Source organism: Staurois parvus, unplaced genomic scaffold (assembly GCF_062004578.1).
Source record: "Staurois parvus isolate SC_StPar_1 unplaced genomic scaffold, SC_StPar_1.0 ptg002390l, whole genome shotgun sequence".
Taxonomy (NCBI): domain Eukaryota; kingdom Metazoa; phylum Chordata; class Amphibia; order Anura; family Ranidae; genus Staurois; species Staurois parvus.
In genome coordinates, this window is record NW_028320186.1 from 55,890 (window position 1) to 75,425 (window position 19,536).

At 48.9% G+C, this 19,536-nt stretch overlaps 1 protein-coding gene across 1 annotated transcript in view; it reads left to right on the forward strand.

The window, feature by feature from the left end:
- Nucleotides 1-19,536, forward strand: part of LOC149431137 (unconventional myosin-Ig-like) — a gene marked incomplete at its 3' end in the record, with an annotated part of 120,525 nt that overhangs the window by 39,845 nt on the left and 61,144 nt on the right. The window contains exons 6-8 of the mRNA XM_089665874.1: nt 490-560; nt 2,954-3,028; nt 17,181-17,313. Of these exons, the coding sequence (XP_089522000.1) occupies nt 490-560; nt 2,954-3,028; nt 17,181-17,313 (279 nt within the window). The remainder of the gene's footprint in view (nt 1-489; nt 561-2,953; nt 3,029-17,180; nt 17,314-19,536) is intronic.

The window sequence follows — 19,536 nt, forward strand, 5'->3', positions numbered from 1 at the left end:
ACTCGTGTTGGCCGACACTGGAATTGCTCGGACTCATCCTCTTCTCACCTGCCGGTGGGGTGAACCTTTTCCTTCCATCCATAGCTTGGAGCGGCACCATAGGGTATATTTTTCTTACATTAAAAAAGCAACATTTAATTTTTCACGTAAATGTTCAAAATCCCACTCTCTAAACTGAACATTGCACCACTGGACCTCTTCCTATGCATGTGTGAGATCTGGTGCCGCATCATCGGGGTTGGGGCTGCTACAAGAACCTGGAAGAGACGGCCATCTTCTGATGATATGAGAAGAAGGTTGGCGGCGTGGGCCCGGGCGTGCAGCTGCAAAGTGGTGGACTAGAAGAGAACAACGCTGGATTCTCTGGTCTGGTACGTTTATTCAGCGTTAAACAGTAGAAAAGACATTCAGGCAAGATTTTATGTGGGGAGGTGGAACGTCCCCTTTAATCTGAGACATGGATGACCTCTTTGTTACCCTGTTTTCTAGCTTTCTCCGACAGACAAGTCCATGGCGTTTAACCGGGACTTCCGGATAAAGCACTATGCTGGCAATGTGACGTAAGTACAAATACAGTGATATGTCAGTAGAGGTGTCAGTACAGGTGTTAGTAGAGGTGTTGGTAGAGGTGTTGGGGGAGGTGTCAGTAGACGTGTTAGTAGAGGTGTTGGTGGAGGTGTCAGTAGATGTGTTAGTAGAGGTGTTGAGGCGTCAGTAGACATCTTGATAGAGGTGTTGATGGAGGTGTCAGTAGATGTGTTAGTAGAGGTGTTGAGGGAGGTGTCAGTAGACGTGTTAGTAGAGGTGTTGAGGGAGGTGTCAGTAGAGGTGTTGGTGGAGGTGTCAGTAGACGTGTTAGTAGAAGTGTTGAGGGAGGTGTCAGTAGACATGTTAGTAGAGGTGTTGGTGGAGGTGTCAGTAGACCTGTTGGTGGAGGTGTTGAGGGAGGTGTCAATAGACATGTTAGTAGAGGTGTTGTGGAGGTGTCAGTAGACCTGTTGGTGGAGGTGTTGGTGGAGGTGTCAGTAGACGTGTTAGTAGAGGTGTTGATGGAGGTGTCAGTAGACCTGTTGGTGGAGGTGTTGAGGGAGGTGTCAGTAGACGTGTTAGTAGAGGTGTTGGTGGAGGTGTAAGTAGACGTGTTAGTAGAAGTGTTGATGTAGGTGTCAGTAGATGTGTTAGTAGAGGTGTTGGTGGAGGTGTCAGTAGACGTGTTAGTAGAGGTGTTGGTGGAGGTGTCAGTAGACGTATTGGTAGAAGTGTTGAGGGAGGTGTCAGTAGGTGTGTTGGTAGAGGTGTTGAGGGAGGTTTCAGTAGACGTATTAGTAGAGGTGTTGGTGGAGGTGTCAGTAGACATGTTAGTAGAGGTGTTGAGGCGTCAGTAGACGTGTTGGTAGAGGTGTTGAGGGAGGTGTCAGTAGACGTGTTAGTAGGGGTGTTGGTGTCAGTAGACGTGTTAGTAGAGGTGTTGAGGGAGGTGTCAGTAGGTGTGTTGGTAGAGGTGTTGAGGGAGGTTTCAGTAGAGGTGTTGGTGGAGGTGTTGAGGGAGGTGTCAGTAGGTGTGTTGGTAGAGGTGTTGAGGGAGGTTTCAGTAGAGGTGTTGGTGGAGGTGTTGGTGGAGGTGTCAGTAGATGTGTTAGTAGAGGTGTTGATGCGTCAGTAGACATGTTGTTAGAGGTTTTGATGGAGGTGTCAGTAGATGTGTTAGTAGGGGTGTTGGTGGAGGTGTCAGTAGACGTGTTAGTAGAGGTGTTGAGGGAGGTGTCAGTAGGTGTGTTGGTAGAGGTGTTGAGAGAGGTTTCAGTAGACGTGTTAGTAGAGGTGTTGGTGGAGGTGTCAGTAGACGTGTTAGTAGAGGTGTTGGTGGAGGTGTCAGTAGACGTGTTAGTAGAGGTGTTGGTGCAGGTGTCATTAGACGTGTTGGTAGAGGTGTTGAGGGAGTTGTCAGTAGATGTGTTAGTAGAGGTGTTGAGGCGTCAGTAGACGTGTTAGTAGAGGTATTGATGGAGGTGTCAGTAGACAAGTTGGTAGAGGTGTTGATGGAGGTGTCAGTTGATGTGTTGGTATTGGTGTTGATGGAGATATCTCGGTAGATGTATTGTATTGATGTATTGGTAGAGGTGTCAGTAGAGATTTTGGTAGAAGTGGCAGTAAAGATGTCAGTAGAGGTATCGACACAGGTTTCAATAGAAGAGTCAGTAAAGGGTCCATAGAGGTGTCGATAGAGGTGTTATCATAGGTTTGGTAGATGTGTCAGTAAAGGGTCTATATAGGTGTCATCATGGGTTCAGTAGAGGTTACAGTAAGAGGTGTTGGTAGAGGTATCAGTAAAGGTGTTTGCAGAGGTGTCAGTAAAAGTGTCAAATACAGGGTCAGGAGAGGTGTCAGTAGAGGTGTTAGTAGCAGTAGAGGTGGCAGAAGGTGTGGCAGTAAAGGGGTCAGTAATGGTATCAGTATGGGTGTCAGTAAAGGGGTTATTAGCTGTGTCAGTAGAGGTGTCAGTAAAGAGGTCAGTAGTGTTGTCAGTAAAGGGGTCAGTAGAGGTGTAGTAAAGGGATCAGTAAAGGGGGTCAGTAGTGATGTCAGTAAAGAGGTCAGTAGTGGTGTCAGTAGAGGTGTCAGTAAAGAGGTCAGTAGAGGTTTCAGTAAAGGGATTAGTAGTGGTGTCAGTAAAAGGTATAGTAAAGGTGTCCGTAGAGGAGGCAGTAAAGGGGTCAGTAGTGGTGTCAGTAAAAGGTACAGTAAAGGTGTCCGTAGAGGAGGCAGTATAGGGGTCAGTAGAGGTATCGGTAGTGGTGTCAGTAAAGGTGTCAGTAAAGGGGACAGTAGTAGTATCAGTAAAGGGGTCAATAGAGATGTCAGTAGCAGTATCAGTAGAGGTGTCAGTAAAGGTGTCAGTAGCGGTGTCACTAATCGTTGTCTTAGTAACAATCGAATCTCTTATTATTTCCAGCTATTCGGTGGAAGGGTTTCTGGATAAAAACAAGGACACCTTATTCCAGGACTTCAAGCGTCTCATGTATAACAGGTGATCACACATGCAGTGCCCTGTGTATCTATTAGCTATATATATACTGTATATATATAGAGTTACTTTGTTGTTTTCTAAAAAAAAGGTAAATGTAGCAATTAAAGCTGAAGTTTAATTGGCTTACATTTTGCCTTCCCTTGTTCCCTCTCTCCCCTCATTAGCATATTTGTTTATTAAAACCTTTCTATTTTCAGTTAATTCTTTATTTTTGACCTAGTGATGTTATCACTGGGACTCTGTGCTTCTCTACACAATGCAGGCAGATCATGGCTGGTTGGAGGAGCTTGCAGGATTGCTGTGCAGAGCTTCACTATGCCATTTGAATGCCCCGCAGCAGCCTCTGGGGGGGGGGGGGGGGCATTATTGTAAAATTCAGTCCATGCTGCAAACGGCAGGACAGAGAGAAATGAGGGGCCGGTGATTTTACTGCAGGGGACCCCCAACAGCCACATCTGTAAGGAGAGGGCCTTCACCATATCCATGAGGAGGCGGTATGGTATGTAGTATTGATTGGATGGAGAACGTTATACGAAGATTTTCTGAAAATCTTCCTGAAAGGTGAACCTACAGTGTGAATGAGCTCCAATTCCTGGATAGTCTGTGGGACCGGCGAGCGCTCCATTCGGACGACTTTTCTTCTCCACTCTGTACTTTATGAACAGCAGCCTCAGGATTTGTATCGGTTCGGAACACATTTCTATAACAGTACAATGGGAGATGTCCAGATCCATTTATATAAATAATATATCTCAGGAATCGGGAATCTGGTCTTCAGGATCACAATACATGTCAAACAATCCTCACCCATCCATCTGCCTGTCACCTCAATAGGGGATCAGTGGAATTATGGGATCGATAACATTACGAGATCAATAGAAATATGGGATCATTAGGAATGGGAGATCAATAGAAATAGAGGATCAGTGGAAATATGGGATCGATTAAATTACGAGATCAATAGAAATAGGGGATCGATAGAAATAGGGGATCATTAGGAATGGGAGATCAATAGAAATAGGGGATCGATAGAAATAGGGGATCAATAGGTATAGGGGATCAATAGAAATAGGGGATCGATAGAATTACGAGATCAATAGAAATAGGGGATCGATAGAAATAGGGGATCATTAGAAATAGGGGATCAATGGAAATAGGGGATCAATAGAAATAGGGGATCAATAGAGAATCAATAGAGATAGGGGATTCATGGAAATAGGAGGTCAATAGAAATAGGGGATTGAGAGAAATAGAAGATCGAACCAAATAGGAGATCGATGGAAATAGGAGATCAATAGAAATAGGGGATCAATAGAAATAAGTGATCAATAGAAATAGGGAATCAATAATAATAGGGGATCCATGGAAATAGGAGATCAACAGAAATAGTGGATTGATGGAAGTAGGAGATCAACAGACATAGGATATCAATAGGAATAGGGGATCAATAGAAGTAGGGGATCGATGCAAATAAGAGATCATTAGGAATAGGGGATCAATAGAAATAGGGGATTGATAGACATAGGAAATCAATAGTAATAGGAGATCGATGGAAATAAGAGATCAACAGAAATAGGGGATTGATGGAAATAGGCAATCAATAGGAATAGGGGATCAATAGGAATAAGGGATCAATAGGAATAGGGGATTGATAGAAATAGGAAATCAATAGACATAGGAGATCAATAGGAATAGGGGATTGATAGAAATAGGAAATCAATAGAAATAGGGGATCGATGGAAATAGGCAATCAATAGACATAGGAGATCAATAGGAATAGGGGACTGATAGAAATAGGAAATCAATAGAAATAGGGGATTGATGGAAATAGGCAATCAATAGGAATAGGGGATCAATAGGAATAGGGGATTGATAGAAATAGGCAATCAATAGACATAGGAGATCAATAGGAATAAGGGATCAATAGGAATAGGGGATTGATAGAAATAGGAAATCAATAGAAATAGGGGATCGATGGAAATAGGCAATCAATAGACATAGGAGATCAATAGGAATAAGGGATCAATAGGAATAAGGGATTGATAGAAATAGGAAATCAATAGAAATAGGGGATCGATGGAAATAAGGGATCAAGAGAAATAGGGGATCAATAGAAATAGGGGATCAATAGAAATAAGGGATCAAGAGAAATAGGAGATCAGTAGGAATAGGGGATCGATGAAAATAGGGGATTGATAGAAATAAGAGATCAATAGAAATAGGGGACCAATAGGAAATCAATAGAAATAGGAGATTCATGGAAATAGGAGGACAATAGAAATAGGGGATCAAGAGAAAAAGAGGATCGATCCTAATGGGAGATCGATGGAAATAGGGGATCAATAGAAATAGGGAATCAATCTTAATAGGGGGTTGATGGGAATAGGAGATCAATAGACATAGGAGATCAATAGGAATAGGGAATCAGTGGAAATAGGGGATTGATAGAAATAGGAGATGAATATAAATAGGGGATCAATATAAATAGAGGATCGATAGAATGGAAATAGGGGATCAATGAAAATAGGAGAAGAAGTTGCGGCGCGGCAACATGTGGTTTGTCTGAAGGGAGGAACACGTGAATCTTGTGCTCATTCCCGGCACCTTTACAGCCGAAAAGCTGCATATATGCGAACCCAAAAAACCCCAAAAGACCTGAGCCGATCGCACACACGGTGCTCGCTCCTGCCACAGTTACCTGAAAGCTCCTGATCTCTACTTGCGATCGAGAGCTTTCTGATCATGTGACCACCGTGACAGCCAATCACAGCGATCACATGATCACAACCCCCACCTCCCGCCATCTAAAAGCCCTTAAAGGGCCGGGAGACGCGGGGGTTGAAGCTCTCTAGAATTGTTACATTGTATCTCCTCTTACCAAGATGCCTCTACAGTGTTGCCAACCTCCAGGAGTGAAATTTACTGCCAAAACTTTACTGACAGCACAGATTTTTTTACTGACACTATGCATGGAATTTACTGACAGAGCCAAATATATTTTTGTTCTGACATTTTTTAAAAAATACACAAAATGACCGTTTTCAGTGCAAATATCAATATTTAAGCTGCAAAAGGTATGTTTAACCACCTTCCACCCGCCCTATAGTCCAATGACCTGATAGGACGTCATATGACTTCCTACGATTCTCACTGCGCATGCGCGGCTCAGGGAGCGTGCAGCGTGGCGATCGCAGGTCCGCTGTGTCATCACGGAAAGAGCCGAAGATGTCGGCTCGGTCATGTGATCAGCTGTGTCCAATCACAGCTGATCACATGTAAACACGGAAATGCTGGAAATGCCAGGAAGGGGGTAGAAGTGCCCTGTAGGCAGGAAGGGGGTAGAAGTGCCCTGTAGGCAGGAAGGGGGTAGAAGTGTCCTGTAGGCAGGAAGGGGGTAGAAGTGTCCTGTAGGCAGGAAGGGGGTAGAAGTGTCCGGTGGGCAGGAAGGGGGTAGAAGCGCCCTGTAGGCAGGAAGGGGGTAGAAGCGCCCTGTAGGCAGGAAGGGGGTAGAAGTGCCCGGTAGGCAGGAAGGGGGTAGAAGTGTCCTGTAGGCAGGAAGGGGGTAGAAGTGCCCTGTAGGCAGGAAGGGGGTAGAAGTACCCTGTAGGCAGGAAGGGGGTAGAAGTGCCCGGTAGGCAGGAAGGGAGTAGAAGTGCCCTGTAGGCAGGAAGGGGGTAGAAGTGTCCGGTAGGCAGGAAGGGGGTAGAAGTACCCTGTAGGCAGGAAGGGGGTAGAAGTGCCCGGTAGGCAGGAAGGGGGTAGAAGTGTACTGTAGGCAGGAAGGGGGTAGAAGTGCCCTGTAGGCAGGAAGGGGGTAGAAGTGCCCTGTAGGCAGGAAGGGGGTAGAAGTGCCCGGTAGGCAGGAAGGGGGTAGAAGTGTCCTGTAGGCAGGAAGGGGGTAGAAGTGCCCGGTGGGCAGGAAGGGGGTAGAAGTGTCCTGTAGGCAGGAAGGGGGTAGAAGTGCCCTGTAGGCAGGAAGGGGGTAGAAGTGCCCTGTAGTCAGAAAGGGGGTAGAAGTGCCCGGTGGGCAGGAAGGGGGTAGAAGTGCCCGGTAGGCAGGAAGGGGGTAGAAGTGTCCGGTAGGCAGGAAGGGGGTAGGTACCCTGTAGGCAGGAAGGGGGTAGAAGTACCCTGTAGGCAGGAAGGGGGTAGAAGTGCCCTGTAGGCAGGAAGGGGGTAGAAGTGTCCTGTAGGCAGGAAGGGGGTAGAAGTGCCCGGTAGGCAGGAAGGGGGTAGAAGTGGCCAGTAGGCAGGAAGGGGGTAGAAGTGTCCTGTAGACAGGGAGGGGGTAGAAGTGCCCAGTAGGCAGGAAGGGGGTAGAAGTGGCCAGTAGGCAGGAAGGGGGTAGAAATGTCCGGTGGGCAGGAAGGGGGTAGAAGTACCCGGTGGGCAGGAAGGGGGTAGAAGTGCCCGGTAGGCAGGAAGGGGGTAGAAGTGCCCGGTGGGCAGGAAGGGGGTAGAAGTGCCCGGTAGGCAGGAAGGGGGTAGAAGTGCCCTGTAGGCAGGAAGGGGGTAGAAGTGCCCGGTAGGCAGGAAGGGGGTAGAAGTGCCCTGTAGGCAGGAAGGGGGTAGAAGTGTCCTGTAGGCAGGAAGGGGGTAGAAGTGCCCTGTAGGCAGGAAGGGGGTAGAAGTGTCCTGTAGGCAGGAAGGGGGTAGAAGTGCCCTGTAGGCAGGAAGGGGGTAGAAGCGCCCTGTAGGCAGGAAGGGAGTAGAAGTACCCTGTAGGCAGGAAGGGGGTAGAAGTACCCTGTAGGCAGGAAGGGGGTAGAAGTGCCCGGTAGGCAGGAAGGGAGTAGAAGTGCCCTGTAGGCAGGAAGGGGGTAGAAGTGTCCGGTAGGCAGGAAGGGGGTAGAAGTACCCTGTAGGCAGGAAGGGGGTAGAAGTGCCCGGTAGGCAGGAAGGGGGTAGAAGTGTACTGTAGGCAGGAAGGGGGTAGAAGTGCCCTGTAGGCAGGAAGGGGGTAGAAGTGCCCTGTAGGCAGGAAGGGGGTAGAAGTGCCCGGTAGGCAGGAAGGGGGTAGAAGTGTCCTGTAGGCAGGAAGGGGGTAGAAGTGCCCGGTGGGCAGGAAGGGGGTAGAAGTGTCCTGTAGGCAGGAAGGGGGTAGAAGTGCCCTGTAGGCAGGAAGGGGGGTAGAAGTGCCCTGTAGTCAGAAAGGGGGTAGAAGTGCCCGGTGGGCAGGAAGGGGGTAGAAGTGCCCGGTAGGCAGGAAGGGGGTAGAAGTGTCCGGTAGGCAGGAAGGGGGTAGAAGTACCCTGTAGGCAGGAAGGGGGTAGAAGTGGCCGGTGGGCAGGAAGGGGGTAGAAGTGCCCGGTAGGCAGGAAGGGGGTAGAAGTGCCCGGTGGGCAGGAAGGGGGTAGAAGTACCCTGTAGGCAGGAAGGGGGTAGAAGTGCCCTGTAGGCAGGAAGGGGGTAGAAGTGGTCCTGTAGGCAGGAAGGGGGTAGAAGTGCCCGGTAGGCAGGAAGGGGGTAGAAGTGGCCAGTAGGCAGGAAGGGGGTAGAAGTGTCCTGTAGACAGGAAGGGGGTAGAAGTGCCCGGTAGGCAGGAAGGGGGTAGAAGTGGCCGGTAGGCAGGAAGGGGGTAGAAATGTCCGGTGGGCAGGAAGGGGGTAGAAGTACCCGGTGGGCAGGAAGGGGGTAGAAGTGCCCGGTAGGCAGGAAGGGGGTAGAAGTGCCCGGTGGGCAGGAAGGGGGTAGAAGTGCCCGGTAGGCAGGAAGGGGGTAGAAGTGTCCTGTAGGCAGGAAGGGGGTAGAAGTGTCCTGTAGGCAGGAAGGGGGTAGAAGTGCCCTGTAGGCAGGAAGGGGGTAGAAGTGTCCTGTAGGCAGGAAGGGGGTAGAAGTGTCCTGTAGGCGGGAAGGGGGTAGAAGTGCCCAGTGGGCTAGTGGTTAAGTTATAGAAAAAAAGGCAAAAACCGTATTTCCCCATTGACAGGAAGATCTGGCTGGATGAACGTCAGTTTTTTTTAAGAAACAGACCCCCGCGGTGTTGCTGATTATAAATAAACCCGGCTTCACCTTCATGAGGGAAAAATGACAGCGAATAATACAAAATGTTCAATATGTTCTCTTCCCAGCCGGAGGCTCGTGGATCGCACGGCTCAGATCTGGATATAAAACACTCTGCCATGTGATGAGTTATTTCCGGAACGTGTCTGCAGATAATTATTCGGCTTTATCCGTCTGACGTCAGACTGGTGCTGGAAATAAGAGTGTGAACCAGAATTGGGGTGCTGCATTCACATACATAATTAGTCTGGCTGAAAAAAGACAAAAGTCCATCCAGTTCAACCATTAAAAAAAAAAAAGTTATAATCCTACACCCACGGTGGATCCAGAGGAAGGCAAAAAACCCAGCAAAGCACGATCTAATTTGCTCCTACAGGGGAAAAATTCCTTCCTGATCCTCCGAGAGGCAATCGGATATTCCCTGGATCAACTTTCCCTATAAATGTTATATCCAGTTATATTCTGTGTATCCAAGAAAGGATCCAGGACTTTCCTACAGCAATCCACTGAGCTGGCCACACCCAACTCTTGAGGGAGTCTATTCCACATTCTCACAGCTCTTACTGTGAAGAAACCTTTCCGTGTTTGGAGATGACATTTCTTTTCCTCCAGACGTAAAGAGCGCCCCCCTTGTCCTCTGTGATGACCTCTGTGATGACCGTGGGAGTCTGTGCTGCTGACATACAGCTGAGATTAACTAAAGGGGGCCCGAAAGATCCAAGAGGAGCCCCAACATGAAGAACCAGGGTCGTGCTGATGACATGCACCTGATATCTACTAAATGGGGCCCGATAGATACAAGAGCCGCCCAAAATGGAGAACCAGGGCCATGCTTATGACATGCACCTGATATCTACTAAAGGGGGCCCGATAGATACATGAGGCACCACAACATGGAGAACCAGGGCCATGCTGATGACAGGCACCTGATATCTACTAAAGGGGGCCCAGTAGATCCAAGGGGCACCCCAACATGCAGAACCAGGGCCATGCTCATGACATGCACCTGATATCTACTAAAGGGGGCTCCATAGATACAAGAGCCGCCCAACATGGAGAACCAGGGCCCTGCTTATGACATGCATCTGATATCTACTAAAGGGGACTCGAAAGATCCAACTGGGGCCCCAACAAGAAGAACCAGGGTCGTGTTGATGACATGCACCTGATATCTACTAAAAGGGGGCCAGATAGATCCAAGAGGGGCCCCAACATAGAGAACCAGAGCCATGCTTATAACATGCACCTAATGTCTACTAAAGGGGGGCCGGTAGATCCAAGAGGCACCCCAACATGGAGAACCAGGGCCATGCTGATGATATGCACCTGATATCTACTACAGGGGGCCTGATAGTTTCAAGAGGGATCCCAACATGGGGAACCAGAACCATGCTGATGACATGTACCTGATATCTATGAAAGGGGGCCCAATCGATCCAAGAGGGGCTCCAACATGAAGAACTGAGGGTGTGATTATGACATGCACCTGATATCTACTAAGGAGGCCCAACAGATTCATGAGGAACCCCAACATGGAGAACCAGGGCCATGCTTATGATATGCACCTGATATCTACTAAAGAAGGCCCAATAGATTCAAGAAGGGCCCTAACATGGAGAACTGAGGCTGTGAATGAGATGCACCTGATACCCACTAAAGAGGGCCTGATCAATCCAAGAGGGACCCCAACATGAAGAACCAGGGCCATGACGATGACATACACCTGATATCTACTAAAGGGGGTCCGATCGATCCAAGAGGGGCTCCAACATGGAAAACCAGGGTCATGCTGATGACATGCACCTGATATCTACTACAGGGGGCCTGATAGATTCAAGAGGGACCCCAACATGTAGAACCAGGATCATGCTGACGACATGCACCTGATATCTATGAAAGAGGGCCCAATCGATCCAAGAGGGGCTCCAACATGAAGAACTGAGGCTGTGATTATGACATGCACCTGCTATCTCCTAAAGAGAGCCCAATAGATTCATGAGGGGCCTCAACATGGAGAACCGGGGCTGTGTTACTGACATGTGTAGTGTTACCCCCCCCGCGTAGAAGATGTTGGATAGGATGGGTCCTCCGTTCTTTTCCACAATCTTCTCAAGAACCTCAGACCTTCTAGTACCCAAGTAGTAGCGCTCTATTGAAGGAAACAGACACTGTAAATGGAATATATTGTCACCCAATGTGGTTGGTAACTAGGCAAGCATTTAATGGACCAAAAATGGTAATGGCACAATTTAGCCTACAAAGTGATTACCACTAAGGATTAGACGAGCAGTGAGCAGAGGTAAAGTTTATTCTACCTAGCGCTGGAACTATACCGCCAGACAGCATTTATGGTGGCGAAGCAAGTCCCAGGCTGGGCAGGCACCGTCCAAAAGGAAAAGAGGATGATAGCAGAGGGGGTAGGGGAACAAAGGAGGCTTGCAGAATAATTATTACGGGAAAGGCAGTCTTTTGAGACGTTCTGCCGGCTATTGTTGGGGCCCTTTGAGAGCATCAGTGCGCTTAACAACAGTCGCACGCTAACCTGCATGCATTATAGGTACAGTATAGGCGCAGGTGCAAGGTAGATGTGGTTAAGATGCGTAAAGGTTTGGTATAATGCGGTATAGGGTTGGTATAGGTGCAGTCTAGGTTTGGATTAGGTGGGGTATAGAGTGCAGTATGCGTTGGGTACGCTTGGTGTCCTGCTCTGAGTAGCTCTGAGCTATCAGTATCAGCAATCGCCAAATTGCCCTTTCATCTATCCCCAGGATGCTGCGGTGACCTCTTGCTGTAGAAGGGGGGCCCCCTCAGTCTATCCACAGAAAGCTTCAGGAGATTCAGCAGTGGGAAGCAGTGCACATGCGATCACTGCAGTCTTTGCTATACTGCCTTGGGTGTCTCTGCTGGTCTGGCCTCTCAGTAGTCAGATGTTCTTCTGCCGGCTATCGTTGGGGCCCTTTAAGAGCATCAGTGCACTTAACAACAGTCCCAGTTAACCTGCATGCATTATAGGTACAGTATAGGCGCAGGTACAAGGTAGATGTGGTTAAGATGTGTAAAGGTTTGGTATAATGCGGTATAGAGTTGGAATAGGTGGGGTATAGAGTGCAGTATGGGTTGCTGCGGTGACCTCTTGCTGTAGAAGGGGGGCCCCCTCAGTCTATCCACAGAAAGCTTCAGGAGATTCAGCAGTGGGAAGCAGTGCACATGCGATCACTGCAGTCTTTGCTATACTGCCTTGGGTGTCTCTGCTGGTCTGGCCTCTCAGTAGTCAGATGTTCTTCTGCCGGCTATCGTTGGGGCCCTTTAAGAGCATCAGTGCGCTTAACAACAGTCCCAGTTAACCTGCATGCATTATAGGTACAGTATAGGCGCAGGTGCAAGGTAGATGTGGTTAAGATGTGTAAAGGTTTGGTATAATGCGGTATAGGGTTGGAATAGGTGCGGTATGGAGTGCAGTAAAGGTTAGGTACGCTTGGTGTCCTGCTCTGAGTAGCTCTGAGCTAGCAGTATCAGCAATCCCCAAATAGCCCCCTCATCTGTCCCCAGGATGCTGCGGTGACCTCTTGCTGTAGAAGGGGGGCCCCCTCAGTCTAACCACAGAAAGGTTCAGGAGATTCAGCAGTGGGAAGCAGTGCACATGCGATCACTGCAGTCTGTGCTACACTGCCTTGGGTGTCTCTGCTGGTCTGGCCTCTCAGTAGTATAGTCAGTATGCGGCAGATGTACTCTCATCGACTCCCTTGGCTCCAAAAGGAAAAGCTTTCCTGGGCAGTTTAATAAAAATCATCCTTCCACTCCTCCTACGGCACAGTGCCTATTGGGATCTGTAGTGTATGGAGCCTGTTCGTCCCACTATATGACTGTCATCTCAAACCACAACTCCCAGTATTCGCAGTGCTCTGCTTAGAAGTCTATGGGCTTGCTTGGCTGGAGCTCTCCCCTTGCTGGCCGGAGGAGAATAGTGGAACACAACATCTCAGTAGAGGAAGAGTAGAATAAAAGGTAATGTCTTCTTCCTCCATATTGCTGTAGTCCAGCACCTGGCTACACATGCATCTGGTGTCTACTAAAGAGGGCCAGATAGATCCAAGAGGGGCCCCAACATGCAGAACCCTAGCTGTGTTGCTGATATACACCTGGTACCTACTAAAGAGAGCCAAATAGATCCAAGAGGGGCTCCAATATGGAGAACCAAGGCTGTGCTGCTGATGTGCACCTTGTACCTACTAAAGAGGACTAGATAGATCCAAGAGGGGCCCCAACATGAAGAACGCTAGCTGCGCTACTGATGTACACCTGGTACCTCCTAAAGAGGGCTAGATAGATCCAAGAGGGGCCCCAACATGCAGAACCCTAGCTGTGTTGCTGATATACACCTGGTACCTACTAAAGAGAGCCAAATAGATCCAAGAGGGGCTCCAATATGGAGAACCAAGGCTGTGCTGCTGATGTGCACCTTGTACCTACTAAAGAGGACTAGATAGATCCAAGAGGGGCCCCAACATGAAGAACGCTAGCTGCGCTACTGATGTACACCTGGTACCTCCTAAAGAGGGCTAGATAGATCCAAGAAGGGCCCCAACATGGAGAACTTTAGCTTTGCTGCTGATGTACACCTGGTACTTACTACAGAGGTCCAGACAGATCCAAGAGGGGCCCCAACATGGAGAACAGAAGCTGTCATCTCAAACCACAACTCCCAGCATTCGCAGTGCTCTGCTTAGAAGTCTATGGGCTTGCTTGGCTTGAGCTCTCCTCTTGCTGGCCGGAGGAGAATAGTGCAGCACAACATCTCAGTAGAGGAAGAGTAGAATAAAAGGCAATGTCTTCTTCCTCCATATTGCTGTAGTCCAGCACGTGGCTACACATGCATCTGGTGTCTACTAAATAGAGGGCCAGATAGATCCAAGAGGGGTCCCAACAAGGAGAACCAAGGCTGTGCTGCTGGTGTATACCTGCTACCTACTAAAGAGGGCTTGATAGATCTAAGAGAGGCCCCAACATGGAGAACTTTAGCTGTGCTGCTGATGTACACCTGGTACTTACTACAGAGGGCCAGATAGATCCAAGAGGGGCCCCAACACGGAGAACTGAGGCTGTGCTGCTGGTGTACACCTGGTACCTACTAAAGAGGGCCAGATAAATCCAAGAGGGGCCCCAACATGGAGAACCAAGGCTGTGCTACTGATGTACACCTGGTACCTACTAAAGAGGGCCAGATAGATCCAAGAGGGGACCCAACATGGAGAACCGAGGCTGTGCTGCTGATGTACACCTGGTACCTGCTAAAGAGGGCCAGATAGATCCAAGAGGGGCCCCAAGATGGAGAACCGAGGCTGTGCTGCTGATGTACACCTGGTACCTGCTAAAGAGGGCCAGATAGATCCAAGAGGGGCCCCGAGATGGAGAACCGAGGCTGTGCTGCTGGTGTACACCTGGTACTTACTAAAGAGGGCCAGATAGATCCAAGAGGAGCCCCAACATGGAGAACCGAGGCTGTGCTGCTGATGTACACCTGGTACTTACTAAAGAGGGCCAGATAGATCCAAGAGGAGCCCCAACATGGAGAACCGAGGCTGTGCTGCTGATGTGCACCTGGTACCTACTATACAGGGCTATATAGATCCAAGAGGGGCCCCAATATGAAGAACCGAGGCTGTGCTACTGATGTACACCTGGTACCTGCTAAAGAGGGCCAGATAGATCCAAGAGGGGCCCCAAGATGGAGAACCGAGGCTGTGCTGCTGGTGTACACCTGGTACTTACTAAAGAGGGCCAGATAGATCCAAGAGGAGCCCCAACATGGAGAACCGAGGCTGTGCTGCTGGTGTACACCTGGTACTTACTAAAGAGGGCCAGATAGATCCAAGAGGAGCCCCAACATGGAGAACCGAGGCTGTGCTGCTGATGTGCACCTGGTACCTACTATACAGGGCTATATAGATCCAAGAGGGGCCCCAATATGAAGAACCGAGGCTGTGCTACTGATGTACACCTGGTACCTGCTAAAGAGGGCCAGATAGATCCAAGAGGGGCCCCAACATGGAGAACTAAGGCTGTGCTGATGATGTACACCCTCCCCCCCCCTTGAAATGTTCCATATTTTGTCATGTTACAACCAAAAATGTAAATGTATTTATTGGGATTGGATGTGATAGACCAACACAAAGTGGCACATAATTGTGAAGTGGAAGGAAAATGAGAAATGGTTTTCAACATTTTTTATAAATAAATATCTGAAAAGTGTGGCGGCATTTGTTTTCAGCCCCCTTTACTCTGATATCCCTAACTATAATCTAGTGGAACCAATTGCCTTCAGAAGTCACTTCATTAGTAAATAGAGTCCACCTGTGTGTCATGTGATCTCAGTATAAATACAGTTGTTCCTTGAAGCCCTCAGAGGTTTGTTAGAGAACATTAGTGAACAAACAGCATCATGAAGGCCAAGGAACACACCAGACAGGTCAGGGATAAAGTTGTGGAGAAGTTTAAAGCAGGGTTAGGTTATAAAAAAAACTCAAGCTTAGAAAACTACACTAGACACTCTTCAATCCATCATCCGAAAATGGAAAGAGTACGGCACAACTGCAAACCTACCAAGACATGGCCGTCCACCTAAACTGACAGGCCGAGCAAGGAGAACATTCATCAAGAGAAGCAGCCAAGAGGCCCATGGGAAGTCTGGAGGAGCTTCAGAGATCCACAGCTCAGGTGGGAGAATCTGTCCTCAGGACAACTATTAGTTGTGCACTCCACAAATCTGGCCTTCATGGAAGAGTGACAAGAAGAAAGCCAGTGTTGAAAAAAAGCCATAAGAAGTCCCGTTTGCAGTTTGCGAGAAGCCATGTGGAGGACACAGCAAACATGTGGAAGAAGGGGCTCTGGTCAGAGGAGACCAAAATTCAACTTTTTGGCCTAAAATCAAAACGCGATGTGTGGGGGAAAACTAACACTGCACATCATCCTGAACACACCATCCCCATCGTGAAACATGGTGGTGGCAGCATAATGTGGTAGGGATGCTTTTCTTCAGCAGGGACAGGGAAGCTGGTCAGAGTTGATGGGAAGATGGATGGAGCCAAATACAGGGCGATCTTAGAAGAAAACCTGTTAGAGTCTGCAGAAGACCTGAGACCGGGGCGGAGGTTCCCCTTCCAGCAGGACAACGACCCGAAATATCCAGCCAGAGCTACAATGGAATGGTTCCGATCAAAGCATCTTCATGTGTTAGAATGGCCCAGTCACAGTCCAGACCCAAATCCAATGGAGAATCTGTGGCCAGACCTGAAAATTGCTGTTCCCAGACGCTCTCCATCCAATCTGACAGAGCTTGAGGGATTCTGCAAAGAAGAACGGGCAGAAATGTCCCTCTCTAGATGTGCAAAGAGACATCCCCAAAAAGACTTGCAGCTGGAATTGCAGCCAAAGGGGGTCCTAAAAAGTATTGACTCCGGGGGGGCCGAATACAAATGCCGCCACACTTTTCACAGATTTATTGGTCACAAATGTTGGAAACCATTTCTCATTTTCCTTCCACTTCACAATTATGTGCCACTTTGTGTCGGTCCATCACATCCAATCCCAATAGATACATTGTAACATGACAACGTGGGGGGGGGATACATTGTAACATGACAACACGGGGGACATTTCAGGGGGGAGGGGAATACATTGTAAATTGACAACATGGGGGGGGGGCATTTCAAGGTGGGGGAGGAGACTTCTTCAAGGTGCTGTACATAGAGAGTGACTGCTCTGCTCTCCTCAGTAGACAAAGTTGTAGGTTTGACTCACCAGGGAGCAAGTTGGACCTCTGTAGAGAGACCACTGCTTTCATACAACAGGGGTGCATCTCCACAGCATGCTGGCTGCGACAGGCTTTTCTACTCAGGCTGTGGCTGCTTTCTTAAAAAAAAAAAAACTGCTCCCCTTTTGCTTTGGTCTACCTGGGATGTACTTTTGGGACCCAGAAGCTAATGGAGATCACTGTAGTAGTGGTGTAGTAGTGGCGTCTACTACAGTGATTTCCAGCTTCTACTTCAATTGGCCAGGCAAGGCACATCCATACTTGGTCCAAGATGAGTGGATAGTATTGCTACTATAGGTATTGTGGTGTGATTGGTTCTAAGCCTGTCCTCTCTTCCAGCAAAGACCCCGTTCTGAAGGACATGTGGCCGGATGGACAGTTGAGTATCAGCGAGGTGACCAAGAGACCCCTGACAGCTGCTACGCTCTTCAAGAACTCCATGGTGTCACTAGCCGAGAACCTGGCCTGCAAGGTAAGCCCTAAACCCCCCCCCCCCACCCCCTAGAGATCAATGTGACTACTGTGAGTAGAGGCTGACTCAAGCCTAAAAGAAACAAGGAAAAAATTCAGAGGGTCCGAGTCCTTGTGGTACATGGACAACCCAACCCTGCCAGAGGATTTCCCCTCCTCTTCCTGACCAGGCTATCTTTTGGAAGAAATCCAACTTGATGGACTCTACCACCCCAAGTGATCTCTAGAATTGTTATATTGTATCTCATACAAAGACGTACATATCTTTAAGACATACTACAGGAGATGGTCAGAGACTGCAGACATAGTACAGGAGATGGTCAGAGACTACAGACATAGTACAGGAGATGGTCAGAGACTGCAGACATAGTAAGGAGACGGTCAGAGACTACAGACATAGTACAGGAGATGGTCAGAGACTACAGACATAGTACAGGAGATGGTCAGAGACTGCAGACATAGTACAGGAGATGGTCAGAGACTACAGACATAGTACAGGAGATGGTCAGAGACTGCAGACATAGTACAGGAGATGGTCAGAGACTGCAGACATAGTACAGGAGATAGTCAGGGACTGCAGACACAGTACAGGAGATGGTCAGAGACTACAGACACAGTACAGGAGATGGTCAGAGACTGCAGACATAGTACAGGAGATGGTCAGAGACTACAGACATAGTACAGGAGACGGTCAGAGACTGCAGACATAGTACAGGAGACGGTCAGAGACTGCAGACATACTACAGGAGACTATTAGAGACTGCAGACATACTACAGGAGATGGTCAGAGACTGCAGACATAGTACAGGAGATAGTCAGAGACTGCAGACATACTACAGGAGACAGTCAGAGACTGCAGACATACTACAGGAGATGGTTAGAGACTGCAGACATACTACAGTAGACGGTCAGAGACTGCAGACATACTACAGGAGACGGTCAGAGACTGCAGACATACTACAGGAGACGGTCAGAGACTGCAGACATAGTACAGGAGATGGTCAGAGACTGCAGACATACTACAGGAGACGGTCAGAGACTGCAGACATACTACAGGAGACGGTCAGAGACTGCAGACATACTACAGGAGACGGTCAGAGACTGCAGACATACTACAGGAGATGGTCAGAGACTGCAGACATAGTACAGGAGATGGTCAGAGACTGCAGACATAGTACAGGAGATGGTCAGAGACTGCAGACATAGTACAGGAGAGGGTCAGAGGCTGGGAACATGTTATAGGAGTTGTTGGAGACTGGGAACACGTTTCAGGAGACATAGACTGGAGACCCAATTTGTGAGACTGCTAGAGATCACCGCTATAAGAAGACAATAGGGAAAAATATATTAGTGTCTGCAGGAGGCCTAGGGCAGCACAGAAAGTGCCAAAGGGTTGCAAGTTTCCTCTGGGTCACAAGAAGGGCACCAGGGGTCTGGCCACAGGCTGAAGGTGGATCTATGATGACCTGGGCTCAGAGGAAGCAGGTTGACTGATACTAGACGTTAGACTGAGGACATTTAGTGGCTGAAAAATAGTACTGCGGGGGGAAAACCTCTGGATTGAAGGCGAATTGCTTGGAGTGGTGCAGCTGATTGATCGGAATGTATTGATCCCCTGTGTGTAGGTTAGGTGCAGAGGCGGACTGACCATTCGGAAACTCGGGCACTGCCCTTGGGCCCTGGGTCAGTAGTGGGCCCCATGAGATGCCCCTGGTACCTTTTGTAGGCTTTTTTGGGTGTGGTTTGAGTGTGGGTGAGGACACAGGGGCCCCATGATCCCCTATTGCCCGGGGGCCCCATGAGTTGTCAGTCCGCCCCTGGTTAGGTGCCTTCAATAATCAATAAGACATTGACAAGGATTGAGCCAGGAAGGCATCCGAAGGCTGAGCGTTCCCCATCCAGCCTCCAGAGACCTTTCTATGGAGAGATCACTCTACAGACCTGCAGATCGGTATGGGGGGGGGGGGAAGGGGAGGGAGGAGAAGGGGAAGGGGGGGGGTTAAAGAAGACTCTTATCTCATAGGACGATAATTCATCCCAGCCAATAAACGTGTCCCAGCAGACAGCTCACAGTGGAAAAGAATAGAAAGGTGATCGACCTGGCTATACCATCTGGCAGGGGAGTCTAAATCACAAGACGGGCCGAGCAGAATGAACAATCCTGTTTGATCGTCTGTTCCCCCGGAGCTCCACTTTAAAGAGAGGAGCACAGGGGCGGACTGAC